At 49.1% G+C, this 17,227-nt stretch overlaps 1 protein-coding gene across 1 annotated transcript in view; it reads left to right on the plus strand.

Annotated features, from left to right (window-relative positions):
- Nucleotides 1–17,227, plus strand: part of LHX6 (LIM homeobox 6) — a 32,709-nt gene that overhangs the window by 8,954 nt on the left and 6,528 nt on the right. Inside the window, exons 2-4 of the mRNA XM_015418414.1 lie at nt 614–799; nt 921–1,042; nt 10,075–10,295. Of these exons, the coding sequence (XP_015273900.1) occupies nt 614–799; nt 921–1,042; nt 10,075–10,295 (529 nt within the window). The remainder of the gene's footprint in view (nt 1–613; nt 800–920; nt 1,043–10,074; nt 10,296–17,227) is intronic.

A 17,227-nucleotide genomic window follows, 5' to 3' on the forward strand; every position in this document is an offset into this window, starting at 1 on the left:
AGCTGCTAATTGCTGCCGCTGGCGGCCCAACCGACGGCGGCTGATTGACAGGCGGCGTCTCTCCGGCCGGGCAGCGGGGCTAATTGCAGGTGCTTCGGGGCGGCGACGTCGGAGGAGGCGGACGAAGCGGCGGCGGCTCTGGCAGGGCGCAGCGGCGCGAGTGCCTCGAGAGCCGCTTCCCAAGCCACCCCCCCTCCTCCTCCGCGCCCCCCTCCGCCGCTACCTTCCGCGGCTCCGATTATTATTATTTTTTTTGATCGACGCCGTTTCTATGGCCACTACAAAGTTGGGGTTTATTGTTTGGACGGGGCTTATATAGGGGGGGCTGGAGCCCCGCAGATAGAGAGCCCCGCGCGGCTGCCAGCGCTGCAGCCTCCGGTCCCTGACTGTCCGGCTCCTCCGCTCGCCGCGGCAAATGGTAAGCCTGCGACTGGGAGGACGGCTGGGGACGCGGGGGGGGAGGACCGGGGAAGTGGGAGCCCCCCCCCCGCCCCGTTTGGGTAACCAAAAGGGGGGCCTCCCCTGCCAGCTCCGGGCCCCCCACCCACGCTCCCCCCCGGAGTGCCTCCCCGTCGGTCTGTCTGACGCCCCACTCCTTCTCTCTCTGCGGCAGGCCCAGCCGGACGGGGAGGCGCTGCCCGGTGCCCTGGAGAAGGATGAGGCGCGCTCGGGAGCCAGCACGCCGTCCACGCCGTCCGTCTGCTCCCCGCCGTCCTCGGCGTCCTCCTCCCTCCCGTCGGGGGCCAAGAACATCTGCTCCAGTTGCGGCCTGGAGATCTTGGACCGGTACCTGCTCAAGGTGAGCTGAGCCGGGGAGGGGAGGCAGGATGGGGGCTCCGGCGAGCCGGCCGCGGGAGTCTTCCCTCGGCCGCCCCCGGCTGCTTACCGCCGCACCTTACCTGGCTCCCTTCTGCCGGCAGGTGAACAACCTCACCTGGCACGTCCGCTGCCTCGAATGCTCCGTGTGCCGAACCTCTCTTCGCCAGCAGAACAGCTGCTACGTGAAGAACAAAGAGATCTTCTGCAAGATGGACTACTTCAGGTAAGGGAGTCCCTCGACGCGGGGGAAGGGCTTCTGGCCAACCTGGAGCCCCCGGGCTTGGCACCGCTGCTGCCCACACCTGCAGCGGAACCCCCGGACCCTTGACTCCGGAGGGAGAAACTCCTTTGGGGCAAGATGTCTTCTGGAGCCATGGGTCCCTCTGGGAAAACGCCCCCCCCCCTCTAGAGTTGTGAGTAGCCTGCCTCCACAAGTGGTGCGCTGCAGAGACTGGCTGTGTATTAACTAGTCCTCTGACACGGGTTGTGTGAACGAGACTGCTACAGTCAAGCCCCCTCTTGATGGTTTTGAAGTGGGAAAGAGGTTGATGCCCCCTTTGTTTTCAAGCGCTTGCAAAGGCCCTTCGGATTCGCTTCGCTTTGGCCACTGCCACCTGCTGCTGCGGTGTAATCCCGGTTAACCCAGAGTAAAAGGGACCGAAGTCTCTCACGGGCGTCCTGAGCCGAACTTCTCCCCGGGAGGAGTTTTGCAGGGCAAAGTGGCTGGCCGGCCACTCCGCGCTTCGGAGAGGGAAAGGGCTGGAGGGGGCGCAGGTAATTTTCATTTGGTTTTCCAAGAAGGTGGCTGTAATTTCGTTTGAGGCCGGCTGGGGCCTTTCCTTAGGGGCAATCCCACCCTCCGGGATCGGGTGCCTTTTCACCGCAGACCTGGTCGGACCTCGGGCGACGCCTTCCGCGCTCCGGTCGCTTTGAGCCCGTCTGAACCTCTGGGTCTGGAGCGGGAGGTCCGCGGGGTGCGGGACGCCGAGGCTGGGGCTTAGACGGCCGGGCAAGAAGGGGGGGGGGGGGGAATCCATCCGCGTTGTGCCGAGGAGCTGGCGAGCGCGGCGGGGCTGGTTTCGTTGAAGGGGCCACATCCGGCTTCCGGCTCTTTTGGGGCAAATGTTCGCCGAGGAAGTCCGCTGGAGGCTGGGCTGGCTCCCAGCTGAGAGGACTGTCGTCGGATGCGACGCGGCGGCGGCTTCTCTGGATCGGGACCAGCCCCTCAGTCCGCCTGGATCCCGGTTCACAGGAGGCGGGAAACGGATTTCGTTGGAGGACTGGAGCGACCGCAGCGAGGTCTCCCGGGACTGGGCGGACCTCTCAAGAGGCAGCTGGCTGCAGCTCCGGTGCCCCCGTGAGCGCGCCGCTGGGGGTTCGACGCCACCGAGGAGGAAGCGCGACGGCACCGCGTTTGACACACCGGAGGGGACCATCCGGAGACCGAGAGGCCTCCGGCTTGGGACACTTTGGCTCTTTACGAGCTTACACCGCGGGGGCCCTCCTCGCCCCCCTCCCCGCCCTCGCTGACTTTCCAGCACCCCGAGGGGGCGAAGCCGAATCGAGCTCAGCCACTGGCTTGGCTGGCCAGGCCGCGATTTCCAGGCCAGGCGCTCCGGAGGAGGAGCGGAAGCCGCCAGGACGTCCAGGAACGAGACCAGGGGAGAGGACCGTCGGAAGACCCTCCAGACTCCCAGGGAAGCATCGGACTCTTCGAGAGGACCCCGGGCACTCAGACAGCTAGGAGAAGCCGAGAGCCCCGGGAATTATCATTACGAATCAATCATGTTTATTGGGGGTGGTGCTGCTGCTTTGGATTTCTTGCACAACTGCAGTCTCCATCGGTAAACTGATCGGCGAAATTACCTTTAACCTCTCCCCTTTTCCACCGACCCCCCCCCCCACACTGTCTAATTTGTTTTTTAAAAATGACTGGGGGCGGGGGGAGGGCTTGAACTGGCCACAGGTAAGAGCCTCTCTTTGGTGGGACTGAAGGTCTTGCAAGGAACGTGTGCGCCACCAGTGCGCCGGGACGAGCGGCGGCCCTCCTCGTTGGCCCTTCCGTCGCCGCCCGTCCTTCTTCTGAGAGGACTGACAGTCCGGCAGCCTCTGGGGTCTCCCTCTCCGGTCGCAGTTTCCGCCCTCGGAAGTTTAGGAGGGGCAGGCTGGGGTGGGCGGGCGGACCCTCTCCGGGCTTGCCCTCGGGGCTGGCTTGGCAGCGGTGCCCTTGGCGGCTCTCCGCCCTCGCCGCTGGGACAGGACGGATTGCTGCGCCGCCTGTCTTCGACGGAAATGCAAGCCCCCGGTCCCTCCTTGCCACTTTTCGTGGCTTTTGTGTTCGGCCAGCGTCGAGGGAAAGGCCTCCTCCGACCTTCCCGAGTCTGGCTCGGCTGGAAAGCCGTCTGGCACAGCTCGGTCGGTTTTGCCCCCGCACCGGAGAGTTCCGGGTAGGCGTTCGGGGGGTCTTCCCAGCTGCGCTTTCTGGAGCGACAAGGATGTCCGAAGCCCGGGCTCCGTCGAGAGCCAGCCTATGCATTCACGATGGCCAGGCTGCAGGCTCGCGCCGGAGAATTCGCCTCCCTCCGAAGACGACGCCCGGCCACTCCCGCCAGGCTCCCCAATCCTCAGCCGATTCGTTAGGAAAAGAGAGATTCCTGCAACGGTGCAGAGTGGCAGAGACCGCTGCCCCCGACCACGGGGTCACCGAGCCTTTCGCAAACGCGGCTCCTGCTGAGCCTTCCCTAGCTGGAAATGAATCCGAAGCGGCTCTCGTTTGCATCGACTTCGATTTAAAAACGCATTCCGCCCAGAGGAGAACCAGAGGATGATGGGGAACGCCACTCTTTCGAAGTAGTCCCTTGAGAGCTAGGAAGCCAAACCGCGGGAAACCATCCGACGGGCCGTCGTTCCCCCCCACCCCAACTGCTGGTTGGGGCGGGAGGCTCTCTTCGCCGGGCTGGCCGAGGGGGCTGCAGCCTGGACGGGCGGGCAGACTCGCGGCCGGCCGAAGAAAAGAGGGCGCTTTGGTGTCCACCTTTCGGCAGGCGGATTCGACGGGCGGCGGCATCCTCCTCCTCCTCCTCCTCGGGGCTGGCCGGCTCTGCGCAGAGAAGCCGGCTTCAGGGCAGGGCGGGAGGCAGGCGCCGCGGGGCGGGAAGCGCTGGCCGAGGGCAACGCCCGGCATCGTGCCCTGGAAGGCGGCATTTCCCACGCGGGTCAGGGGCACCGGCGCCTTCAGCCTTGCGCGGCGCGGAAAGGCAAACGCCTGGCCGGCCTTCCCCAGCGGATGCCGATAGCCCACGCCACGGCCGGGCGTTGTTCTGCGGCTGACCCGATCCTCCAAACTCGCGTCTGCCTCCTGTCCTCCGGGGTCCGTCGGAAGCGCTCCTGTCTCCGGGGACTGAAGCGCGCCAACCCGGACTCTGCGGGGGCAAAACTTAGTTCAGCCCACGAACAGCGAAACCGCTGCGCGCTCGGGGTGGCGGAGTTTAGATGCCAGCCGAAAGTAGACGGCTCCCTCCACCCCCCAAATGTGTCTCGCCCGCCAGCAGCAGAACCGCGGCCCGGGAGTTGACCCCTGCTGTCTGCCGGCCGGCCGGCCGAGAACTGGTGGGAGCTGGGCCTAAGGCTTTGCCGAGCCGGCGCGCTCTCCGAAGGCAACGGAACGCCGGCCGGGGCAGAAGAAGGAGCGCGGATCCCGCGGGAAAGGTTTCTGCTCTCCCCCTTAAAGATTCCCCGGGGCAAAATACCGCCCCCTTGCCCCCTAAACCCTTTGGGTATATGAAGCGTCTTTCTAAGGTAGCGTCTGTTTTCGAGGGCACACGCATCCGGCGCTGTTGTTAATATTTTGCCCTGCTGCATGGGGGCAAGGTCTCTAATTCTATACTCTGTCTGTACATCCATGTACACACCTGTACCCACTTGTAATAAACAGTTCTCGTTTTTTAAAATGTATGACAGTCACCCCCTGAATTAATTTTGTCTTTAAACGCTCACATAAGAAGCCCCAGGAAACCTTGAAGGTGAAGCGATGTATTGAGGCTTGAGGATGCTTGGCTCCTCCATCTCCAGAGTTCCTTCACCCCTCCATCTAATCTATCTGTGTTTTAAACAGGTTAGCCAGATGGGCCAATTTCTATACCTTAGAATGGATACCCCAACCTAGTATTTTAAAAAAAACTGATATGTTTCTATTATATATAGCAAGCAGGGCTTGATAAAAATTTCCCAGACCTGCTGGGTACTAATAAGTCTCTCCAGAGGCAGCTTCCAGGAGCCTTGCTTTGGACATGCGGCTGCTGTCTGCAGAACCCAGGGACATTAGGCATTCTGCTCTAATCCAGTTTAATTTGACACTTCACTGCACACAGGGGATCCCAAAGAGATAGCTTGTTGCTCTAACCTAGTATTCCCTTCATTGTCTCCACATCATTCAGTTTCAGAGCTCCACATCATTCCTCCCACAAATTACTAAAAATAACAGTGGTAAGATGCCGCATCTCTCTGGAGTCTTATATGAGAGAAGACGGAGTTTATCGGGGCTACCAACAGATGCCAGGATGGTGCCGATAAAGCAGGCATCTTAAGTTTTACAGTAAGCAGGACTGCCCAGTGCTCATCTTGCACCACCCTGCAAATGTTTCTCCCTCTTTTCTCTTTCTAGAGGATTCATTTATCTCCCTCCCATAAATATTTTTAATTGGTTCTAGGAAGGGGGGGAAAATAAAAATTGAAACAAACAATACATAGAAGACAAGGGGAAGCACTGTGGGGTCTGTGTAGCTTTAATAAGAATTAAAGTTTGGTGTGGGCCTTTGATGCCCTGGTGGTGACAGAAAGACTTGTACAAGATCAGCCTGAGCCAAATGCGGGTTGATCGTCCTTATTGTGCATACATAGTCTCTGGTTACCCAAAATTCTTTGATGGCTGGAACAAGGAAAGGTAGCTCTCTACAAAGAGAAGCCAAACATACAAGTGCCTGCAGCTGTTTTGAGTAAATGCTTTAGAAGGAAATGAAGACCCTCTTTATGTTTACAGGGCTCGGTAGCTGATATATAATAAACTTAAAGCCGGCGTTCGATTATATTCTGTGCCCTGTTGCAGAATGCTTTAATGGTCCCTCCCCTTCAATTTGCTGCTGTATTGTCTAGAGAATCTGAAGTGGGTAATGGCATTCTGGCTTCCCTGGAATGGGGAGGGGGGGTATTTTTTTGGCCTTTTAAACTGTCAACTCATTAGAGATTTTTTAAACAATTAGACCAATCGTCTGGCTTTTAATTGGTTGGATTTACATAAATGTGCATATACTGCTTTGATATTGATGTATCTTTGGAGGAGGAAGGTTGAGAACTTCTGAGAGGTATCCATGAAAGCCACCACTCTGTGTTGGAGAATCACCGCCATCTGCTTTTTCACGGGCTTTTACACAGTGGCATGGCAAAGCCAAAAATGGCTTTGTGCACAACATTTTACAGGCACTTTGGCACTAAGTTTGTCTGCAAACCGTCCATTTTAACAGCCTGTGACATTTTTAGCTAATGGGAAAGTCATGTAGTAGTTCCATCCTGAAAGATGGCATATTGGTTAGCTGTAAATGCAAACTGAGTTTGGTACTGCCATGAAGGAACTGGCATGGTGGAGCAGCCTGCAATCAAAGGGCAATTAAAAAAAAATTAGCCCTATTTTGGGCACATGTGAATTGTGCTAATGAGATATAGGAAGCAGTAGGGAGTGATTTTGAAAGGGAAGGAAGATCTCAGCCAGCGTAGGTACATTACGTTATAATTACAGATTTGGGTAAAGGGGGGGGGGACGTGAGAGAATGAAGCATCATGTGTGAAATGGCCACAGCTGGATGTGAGGTAGATGTGATTGAACCACATCAAATCCATGTCCATGTTTGCCACTGGTATGTCATCTTGTGTCAAGGGGAGTTACTGGAGAGAACCGGAGGAAAGGTAGCCACCTGGCAGCTCGCAAGGGTCAGACTTGGTTAAAAACACAATTAATATATATGCTAATTAAATTCATCTAACTATTCATGTACCACAGCCCCTCTTTAAAAAAAGAGAGATTGCCTGGAAGGAAGTCCAACCCTTGGTTCTAAAAACACTTTCTCTGGCCTGGCCTCAGAAGTGTGTGAGCTGATGGTGGATTTGTCCTTACTAGGAAGCAAAAAGCACAAGGTACATGCTCAGAGCAGCTCTTCTTGTTGATGTTCTCCTCTTTATGTTCCAGATTAAGCTCTGGCAGTTAAAAAAAACAACAGTATTGAGGCTTGACACCCCCCCCCCCAATTTAAATCTGAATGGCTTCAATTAAACCCACCCTGATTGCAGGGATGCTAAAGTTGAGGACAGTATTTAAAACTGAAGGCTGGATGCAGAGCAATTTGGTTGAGAGAAATCCCTGGGACAACATTGTAGCGTGGAGGTGGTTGTGGGAACATTTGGATTTGGCCACACAAGATCTGCAGTCTTGCACATTAGTTTTCCTGTGCTATGTTCTTTAAACTCGCCTTGGCCAACAGAATTCATCTTCTTTACATATGGCTCTTCAGCAGAGATGAATTGGCAGGTCCCTTTAAAAAAAAAGTTCTAGTTCCCATAGATTTCTCTTGATAAACATCATTGTTAATGATTTTGTTTCTGCAGTATCCCACTGATTGAGGTCTGTTGGTATTTCATGACACCCAGTTTTGACTTTGTTATCTGTTAATTAACTTTTTAAAAAAAGGAATATGCCACTCTGTCCAAAGAGGCAGCTAAGAGTCATACAAAAATACAATTATCATGTAAGACAAGTACAATTCACTAAACAAAACCTACCACTTATAGTCGGACGGAAAGGCCATCCTTATTATTTTGGAGTATTTGGAATCAAAGAGGAAAATATTTAACAACAATGTCCTCTACGCTTGTCATCATTGATTATAAACTTTCCCTTGCTGAGTGATTAAACTTTCTCCCCCTCCCCAATTAAAAGCCTGCAGCCCCAGGTAATGGTAGGGCCGCCCATGCTCCAGCATGTAAGCACTGCAGGTTTAATCAAAAGCCGTTTCTTGCTTGCCTGCGAGTGAGTGAGTGGGGAATGCTACTTCCAGGGATCTCGTCTTTCTGAATCTGTTGCAGGAATGAAAAATTAATTAACACGGCTCTCTTGTTTGTGCAGTTTGTGTAAACCAAGCGTTGCAAAGTCGGCTTGCTGCATTCCCCATATGCAAGGAATTAGAAAGACTCAGATGCGGCTGCTCCATGCTTTTCCTTCTTTTTTAAAATTGGCATCGGTTCTGCAAAAAAAAATTCACTTGCCCCCCCCCCAATTCTGGACCAGTCAGTTTGTACTTCGCAAGAGGGACATGGGATTGTATCGGTGCCAACTTGGGCAATGTTCTGGGGATTGATTTCTGTCATTTTGCTGTTGGTGATGGTTTTGGCCCAGGGCTTTCTCTTGTTACGTGAGTCCAGGTTGGGCACATGGAAGTTGGAGCTGCCAGAGAGAGGATGATTTGCCAAAAGCAGGCTGTTGTTCTTAGAGTCAGTTCCAGGATGCTTTTTAGATGTGTCCCCCCATCTGCTTTTGCCCCCAAATCTGGTAGAATTCCCTTGCAGGAATTGGAGTTTCACGTACTGAAAGTTTTGAATGACCTGATTCTCTGGCATTACTTGGGCCCAAATTTGCAAAGTCGAAAGGACCACTTGTCCAAACCACTTTCAGTCTGAAGACAGGACCATCTACCCAACAGAGCAATGGAGGCTGCCTGGAGCAGAATATGCCATGAGGGGAGTTGGTGCACATGGGCCACTTTTGCAGAGAGCAGAGTCTGAGGTGATTCACACAAATAAACCAGGGTTCTTTATAGGATTTGGTCTGGGAGATGATTCCTCCCATTCAAATGTATCTATGTTAACCCCCAAACAAGAGCAAAACCCATCCCCCAGAAGGTCTCTGCAAGGGACCACTCAACATCCTGTTACTAACTGTGACCATTTTGTGGAGGGAGGTAAACCTAACCTAGGGTTCAGCAACTGGACCTTATGGACCAAATGTGGCACCCTAAAGGGTGCTGTCTGAGTTGAAGGAGAAGGCCACGTCTATGGCAGCAGAACTGTAGGAGTGGCACAGTCAAGATGTTGGTCCATCACCCTTCACTTCCTTCTGACAGTAATCTTCAAGAACTCGTTATAACCATATGCAAGGAAGGGGGTGGATCCCTTCTGGACCAGTCACGGAGGAGAGCAGAAATATAAAAAGTAGCTGGCCATGATGATATGCCCCAGGGCCATGTAGAGAGTGGGGAGATGCCCCTACTGTAGGGGACAGAACATTTTCAGTTCCTGGTACACAGAGAGTTGGTAGGGCTCACCATGAACTAGGAGCTAGCCTCCTCGACCTGAAAACAGTCTCTAATACAAGTGATGAAGATTGAGTACTAGGGGACAAGCACTGGACACAATCTGCTTCAGTTCTTGTCTATCTTGCAATAAATTCATTTCATGCTAGAAACAGGGCCTTTACAGTTGTGGCCCTGAGGCTGTAGAACAATCTCCCTTCCAAACTGTTTGCATTTCAGAAATACTGTAAAACCTTTATTTCCTGTCTGGAAAGGGATTTCCTTTTAGAGAGAATTTTCTGTGGAGGAATGTTGGTGATATATTAGGTATTTTGTTTGCTTTTACCTTGATTTTAAAAAATTACTTTTATAGCTGTAGTTTTAATTTCTCTCTCTGTGTTGATTGTAAGTTGCCTTCAACACATGAGTCAAGTGGTATATCCATATTTAAAATAGAATAATTTATCAAGAGTCCCTTTGTACAAGCCCCATTCAGCTCAAGGATCTTCTCAATTGCCACCACTGTGAGCCAATTTAATGGTCATGACTTACTCTTTCATACCCTTATGCATTACAATTTTCATAAAATGACAATTCTTAGGATTCTTTGAAGGAAGATAGTTATGACATGTTCAATTGATACAGATTAGTAGTATGGGTATGCCTTCTGAGTATTGCCTCCAGATGGGTCTAATTTTGGGGAATCAGGTGTGTTGTTATGCCTCTTTTTTGAGGGCCATGTGGCTATGAAACACACCCTTGTTTCTACTGTTATCCTCTAAATTTCTCTGCCCTGGAAAGCTGTTTTGGGTTGTAAGCAGAGAACATGGTTAATGTATCCTTAGAAGAATATGACAATTTAGCAGAGCAGCTAGTCGATACAGCATGCACTGACTGTTTCTTTGCATTTCTCTCCTTGCAGTCGGTTTGGTACAAAATGTGCCCGTTGCGGCAGACAGATCTATGCCAGTGACTGGGTTAGGAGGGCTCGTGGCAATGCCTATCACCTTGCCTGCTTTGCTTGCTTTTCCTGCAAAAGGCAGCTATCGACTGGAGAGGAGTTTGGACTGGTGGAAGAGAAAGTCCTGTGCCGGATTCACTACGATACCATGATAGAGAACCTGAAACGTGCAGCGGAGAATGGTATGTGGACCCTCCGGGGTACTTGTTTGCCTTCTATGTGACTAGCAGAATTCTCCCACTAAATTAACTCCCCCTTACATCTGGGTAATGAAGAACTGGCACACAATGTCCTCCACAGAGTTCCGATAGGAGAAAAATGGTTACAGCTGGAATTAGCTTTTTCCCAAAAATTTGCTTCTGTGAAATTTTGATTTCAAATATTCTTCAGTGATTCTGTCAACAATAGACTGTTTGCCAAAAATGTGATCTCTGTATTTGACTTTGATTTCAGCATTTCCAATCCAGTTTTGATATTTTGCCTCATTATTTCATCTCTGACAGTTGGCATGGCATTCAGTCTCTGAACAGTAGGTGATACCTGAAAGCTTAGTAGTTTTTGTATTTAAGAGCTCCAGTAACTGAAAGAATTAAGAGATGCCACCAAGCCTAAACCACTTTGAGGTCTTCCCTTATTACACTGGAACTCAGAGTTCTTCAAAGCAGGGGGACAATTTGGAAGGCAAAGTTTCACGTTCAAGATTTGAGTTTCAGATCAAAATTTCATACTTTGCGTTTTTGGCAGTGAGATTAATTCTGCCAATTCTATTGCTAATAGTCATTTCAGAACAAGAATAAGGATACAGTAAAAAATCTGGATGGAGGTGGTGGTGGTAAAAATTGGATGTTTTATGAAGGCAGTTTCCTTAAAAATAGCTGCAAGGGGGCTTTGGTTATGATCAGAACTTTATGAGATGAAAAGTGCAATTTACCTTGGAGGAAATGGATCAGTTTGCAAACATGTTTTGTCACTCAATAGGTGAAGCATCCAGTTGGGATTCAAATTACAACAGAGCTGTCACAGATCTGAAACCATAGGCTCTGTTTCATGCTGCATGATGTCATCTCATCCACAGTGTTTCTTGATGGGAGGCCATTCAAATGTTTAGCTGTGAGTCAGCAACTGCCACACACATGCATGGGTGATCAGCTTTGCCTCCAAACAGCTTTCTGCTGGAAACTCAAAAAAAGAGCAGAGCTGGATTCAAACCTGGAGCCTTAACTTACAAGATCCTATTTAGTCATTTTTAGTACACTTGATAACAATCCTAATAACACTTTCCTGGGAGTAAACCCCATTGAATAGATACCAGTGCACCTGCTTGGGATTGCTCTCTGAAGTGAGACTCATTGTATTTTTGGTCATAAGAAAATTGCTGGATCATGTCAAAGATCCATGTAGGCCAGCATCCTGTTCCCAACAGTGACCACTTCTAAGAAGCATGAAAGTATCAGTCATCTCCTGCTCGCTACTTCCTAGTAAGTGAAGGACATTGTTTTGAATGTGGAGATTCCATTAATCTATTTGGTGTAGTGGTTAAGTACTCGGACTCTAATCTGGGAGAACCAGGTTTGATTCCCCACTCCTCCACTTGCACCTGGCTGGATGACCTTGGGCAAGATGTAGTTCTGATAAGAGCTGTTCTTGAAAAAGAGCAGTTTCTGTCAGAAGCACTCTTAGCCCCACCTACCTCACAGGGTGTCTGTTGAGGGGAGGGGAAGGGAAAGGAGTTTGTAAGCTGCTCTGAGATACTTTTGGGTAGTGAAGGGTGGGGTATAAATCCAATCCCCCCCTCCTCCTCCTCCTCCTCCTCTTCTTCTATCAAACCTTATAGCCACTGATAGCCATCATGCTTTAATCTGTGTGATCCCTTCTTAAACCCATCTAAGACAGCAGCTGCCATCATATGTTATGGCAGTGAATTCCATATGTTAGCACGTCAATGTATTTTGTGAAGAAGTATTTCCTTTTTCCTGTCCTGAAAACAAATACTGCCCATCAGTGTAACTGGGTGATCCTGAGTTCCGTTACGACACTGTGAATATTTCTATCCATTTTCTCCACCCTCTGCATAGTATTATATACTTCTATCATGTCCTCCTCCTTAATCATATTTTTCTGCATTGAAAAAGCCCATATTCTTTAGCCATAATTTGTAGATAAGGTGCTCTGATCCCTTGATTATTTTGGGAGTCCTTTGCTCTATAATGTCCTTTTTTGAGATTAGGGGAGGAAAACTGTATACTCTGTTCCACATGCAGCTGCGCCATAGATCTAAACATTATAATACTGAGTATTTTATTATTTTAATAATTCCTAGCAGAGAATTTGTCTGTTGAACGAACGCTGAGGTGATGTTTTTGTTGTGCTGCCCACTGTGATTCTGAATATCTTTACGGGAGAGATGCAGCCAATTCGGCTCCCCTCAGTGAACATGTAAAGTAAGGATTTTTATTTTTGCCTAAAAGACATTGCTTGACACTTTGGATTTAATTTGCTGATTGACTGCCCATGGATCCAGTTTGGAGAGGTTCTTTTAAGAGTCTTTATTAAAAGCTTATTGGTAGTCTATTGGATCAATCCATTAACATGTTTGTTGACACTTTAAAAAATTCTAAAAGGTTGGTGAGGCAAGAATTGCTTTTGCAGTAGCCAAGCGAATTCTTTGTCTGGAAGGCTTGCACTTCTCTGGTCGATAATTCAGTCTGTAGCAACGTTTTCTATCAATGAGCCCGTACTTTCTTGGGTCCCTTTTTACAAAAAATTGAGATATACTAGCTGTTTTTAGTCCTTTTCATGATGCATATTTTTGTTAGAAAACCAAAATTTTTGTATTTCTTTCAGAATTCTCGGGCATATATTCTGTCTGGACCCAGTGAATGGTTAATTTGTGATCTATCAATTAGCCCTAGAAGTTCATACCTTGTCCCCCCTATTTGACTCATTTCTTCAGAATCTCTCCTCTCAAAATAGCAGTTCTGTTGTGAGCAACTGTCCAGTGTCTTCCACAGTGAAGAGAGCTTTAAATAATTAATTTAACTTCTTTGCCCTCCCTTCCCTTGTTAAACCTTTCACACTGTGCTGTCTAATGGTCCAGCCATCTCACTGGCTGGTTTTCTGCTTCTGTTGTATGGAAAGAAACTTTCACGGTTAATCTTATTAATTTGCACCTCAAATTCTTTTTTTTTCATTTGCCTCATTATCAACTTAAATCTGCTTCATCAGAGCATGTGCTCCTTTCTGTTCTCCTCATTTGGACAAAACTTAATTTTAAAAAAATACAGATTTCTTGCTATTATTGCTTTTTTGACTGTGCTTCTAAACCATGTTGGCATCCTCTTGGATTTGTTAGCATTTCTCTTGAACTGCATTGTACTCCTTAGCTGACCCTGGTTTCACATAAATGCCAAGCACCCTGCTGAGGTCTGACCCTCCTGACCCTCTCTTTCAACTTCCTCCTCATTAATCCCTTCACTTTTGAGAAGTTTCCTCTTTGGAAATCAAATGTGACCACAGTGGACATTCTGAGAAACCTTCTACTTGGACAGATGTTGAATTAGACAGTGCTCTGGCCACTGCTCTGAGCACTGTGGCGACACTCGCATCTTTTACTTTGTGTGTGTTAAGTGCCATCAAGTCGCTTCTGACTTACGGCAGCCCTATGAATGAATGAGCTAGTCCTGAGCATCCTTGGGCGGGTACTGATTCCCCAGTACAAAGGAAAAGAACAAACAGAGATAGTATATTTATCACTCGCCAATGTTCCCTCTAAGCTGTGGAGTCCTGTGGGCAGACATTCTACTTTGTGAGCTACTGGCATTAAAGTTGTGAGCAGGTAGTTTGGCTGCTGCATAAAATTAGTTTGCTCTGGAGCCATCTTTCCTGAGCTAAGACAAAAACGTGTGAGCTGGAGGCTAAAAAACTGTGAGCTAGCTCACACTAACTCAGCTTAGAGGGAACACTGTCACTCGCTCAGCACTGCTTGTAGATCCATTAGTAAACTAAGCCCATGTTTATAATTTAGAGTGAAGGTGTGGCTACTTCTTAAATTATTACTGTTGGAAGTTTTGAGCCAGATACTGGATTCTGTACTTGAACACTCTGTCTAATAGCTATTTTAGAATATGTATAGCTGGCATCTTTAGAGCATTCATGTTGTCTTCCCTAGACACTACATTTTTCTAGTTTTCTCACTTTCCAAAGGAAGACAAAGGGGGGGGGGACGACAGAATTCAAGCTTAGATCCCATGTGATATTCTCCAGTCTTGATGTTTTTCTTCTTTTTGGAATTAATGTGCATGTAGTTCCCTAGAGAAATAACTCTTCCCGAGTGTTAAGAAGTTGTCCGATTTCCTCTTTTTTCTTTTTCCCTGAGCAAAATGTGAGTGGGGGCATGGGGCAGGCCATCCTGCATAGCAGATGGAAACGATTTTAGAGGAGGAGGAAAAGATGGCGGGGGGGGGGGGGGATCTCAAAATGAAAATAATCAGTGTTTCTGTTTACAAGGTTTAAGCAAGGAGATGAAAACAAAATCAAAACAAGATGCCAGAGTGGGCTGGCGAAGGGGCCGTGTGCCTGAGCTGCTTGCTTGCAGCGCAGCCCGGCCAGTGTGGTCCACCCACTTGTTAGAGGGTTGAACTTGGACCTAGGCTCAGATGCTTACTGGGCTGTGCGAACTCACTGGGTGGCCCAGCTCAAGCAAGTGGGGAATCACTCTTCGCCTCAGATCTCCATGTGCAAAATGAGAATGTGAACGGAGATCCACCTCACAATACAGGCGACCACAATGCAAGGGGGCTCCCTTTGGCTCTCTTTTTGATTGCAAGCTCTGGGTACTTGTGAGAATGAGTAAGACTCTCCCACTCAGTCTCAGAGATGGCGTCTTAAATAGAGAAAACATTTAAGGGGGAGGGAGTGACAGATGCTCACGGGATGCTAGAGTCAGACTTTAAGAGGGCTCCTGTTCCTTTAAATGTTGCAAACAAGTCCATCTCCCCCCCCCCCCAGGTAGAGGAAAGCCCCACCTCAAGTGGCATACTTTGGAGCTTGCTTCCTGCAATGGAAGGAGGAACATTTTGGGTATTTTTGCAGAAGGTCAAAATGTTTTAGGTCATCCCTGGATGCCTCAGGAAAGAAGTCTTGCCAAGTGCACCTCCCACTTCACCAAAAATACTATTTGGTGCATTTTTACCCCACTTTCCAGCCACCCTGACAGAAATTAAAAAAATATGAATCTCAAATTTTTATTTATTTATTTATTTAACCCATTTATACCCTGCCTTTCTAAAGGTGTTTGACCTCTGTGAGATCTGTGTTCAGGGTAGTTGGCTGCTGCCCCCTTTCCCCCTGGCCACTTGTTGCTGGATCTGGGAAAGGTAGATGACACCTGGGACATGCACCTTTTAAAATATTTCCTTGGTTGTAGTGGTGGGAGACTGGGTTGCTGCCTTGCTCAGGATCTCATTGATCACTCCACCAGGGGATGGGAAAGAATCTTCCATCTGGGTAAGATTAATTAGTGGGGGGGGAGGAAGCTGGTCTTCCTCTTCAAAGTGTTGATTGATCAAACCATTCAGAGTCATTTGCTGCAGGTTTTCTTCTTGTGCTTGCCTGCTTCTTCTTGCTTGTGGCACTTACCATGGGCTTGGATTGGAGGCTGGTGGGTGGATGATCAGGTGATTCAGAGTGGATGGCTTTTGGTCTTTTGCAACTCTATAATTCTATTATGTTGATTACTCATACCTTGTTAGGCTTTTAAACAGCTGCTGGGCAAAAAGGACATTTGTAACTTTCTGGAAAAAGGACATTTATAACTGGTGAAAAGTACATTTATAACTGATGGGGTAGTTTGGTGCAAGAGAAAGGTGTGCCGTGGATGCTCAGAAATAGACTCTTTTATTATTTCACACATTTCTGGCTGACATATCTTTCCATTGAACTTCTAATTGGCCCAGAGCTTCATGGAGGTCTGGGTTAAGATGCCCTGAGATCCTATTAATATGTTGCAGAGTGGGTTATAGATTATAAAAACAGAATAAAATATAAAGCAATACGTATTAGAGGTGGAGATCAGTATTATGTCCATTTTACAGACTGGGAACTGAGGCTGAGAATGGCCCAAGGCAGAAGCAAGAGTTGATGAGGCACCCAATTCTTAGCCCTTGATTCCCCTTCCGCTCAGGTTCTCAGGTTCCACAGTGGAGTGCTGTGCAGCCCTGCTCACATTAAACCTGCCTAATTTGTTCAGAGGGTTCTGGGGCACAGCTGTAGCTGAAACGAAGCCCTTGCAATTACAGGCACTTGCTTTGGCCTCTGCATCGCTTTGAAATAGATCAGATGTGTTCGGATCTGCCCTGCACTGCCCTGCACTGGAGCTGCATCTCTGTCCTGTCAGTCTCTGCCCCACCCCCTCGACCCTTCCTGCAGCTCAGGATGCTGCCTTCCAGAAGGGCACAATGTCAGCTTTGAGGGCAGGCGGTGGGCAGAGGCCAGGTGGCAGCTGGGTGGGGTGGCATGCCCTTTCCTGCTGGCTCCTGGGAGGGGATGTAAAGGCAAGCGGCAGTTAGTGTGTATGTTTCCTCCAGGAATTACAAAGCAATTTTGCCTGCACATGAGGGTTTTCTATAGAAGAAAAAATAAACAGATGTTGCCAAAGCCTGAATCCCATTAATCATCCTATAGCAATGAGTCAAACTGCTAAAAAAAAATATCCTTCAACTTAGGCCAAGATAATCACATCCCAAATCTTGCCTCCAAACCGAATATCTCAGAGGGGAAGGGAATGCCTGAGCTCAGCAGCTGCTGGATTCCCACAGTTGCTGGAGTCTCCCTCTGTGGCAGGCCTTGAACCCCTGCATGGAAATGTGGCTTAAAAGTGGGTGCTAATTGCCATGGTCTTCTGAAGGGTGCAAGTATGGGGTAGCCTAAAACGTGGCTCAGGTCTCTAAGCCCCTTCTTCCTTGGCTAAGCTTCTGGCTTCATTTTATTGCAATGGTGGACTGTTCAGGAACATTCTATTGGTGTGGGATGAGTCACAGAATGGTGAACAATGGTACACATTCTGTCAGGGGAAAAGGTCAGTCTGTTGGCAGCAAACATCCAATGGAAGCTAGGA

Source organism: Gekko japonicus, unplaced genomic scaffold (assembly GCF_001447785.1).
Source record: "Gekko japonicus isolate JY-2015 unplaced genomic scaffold, Gekko_japonicus_V1.1 scaffold127, whole genome shotgun sequence".
Classification (NCBI taxonomy): Eukaryota; Metazoa; Chordata; class Lepidosauria; order Squamata; family Gekkonidae; genus Gekko; species Gekko japonicus.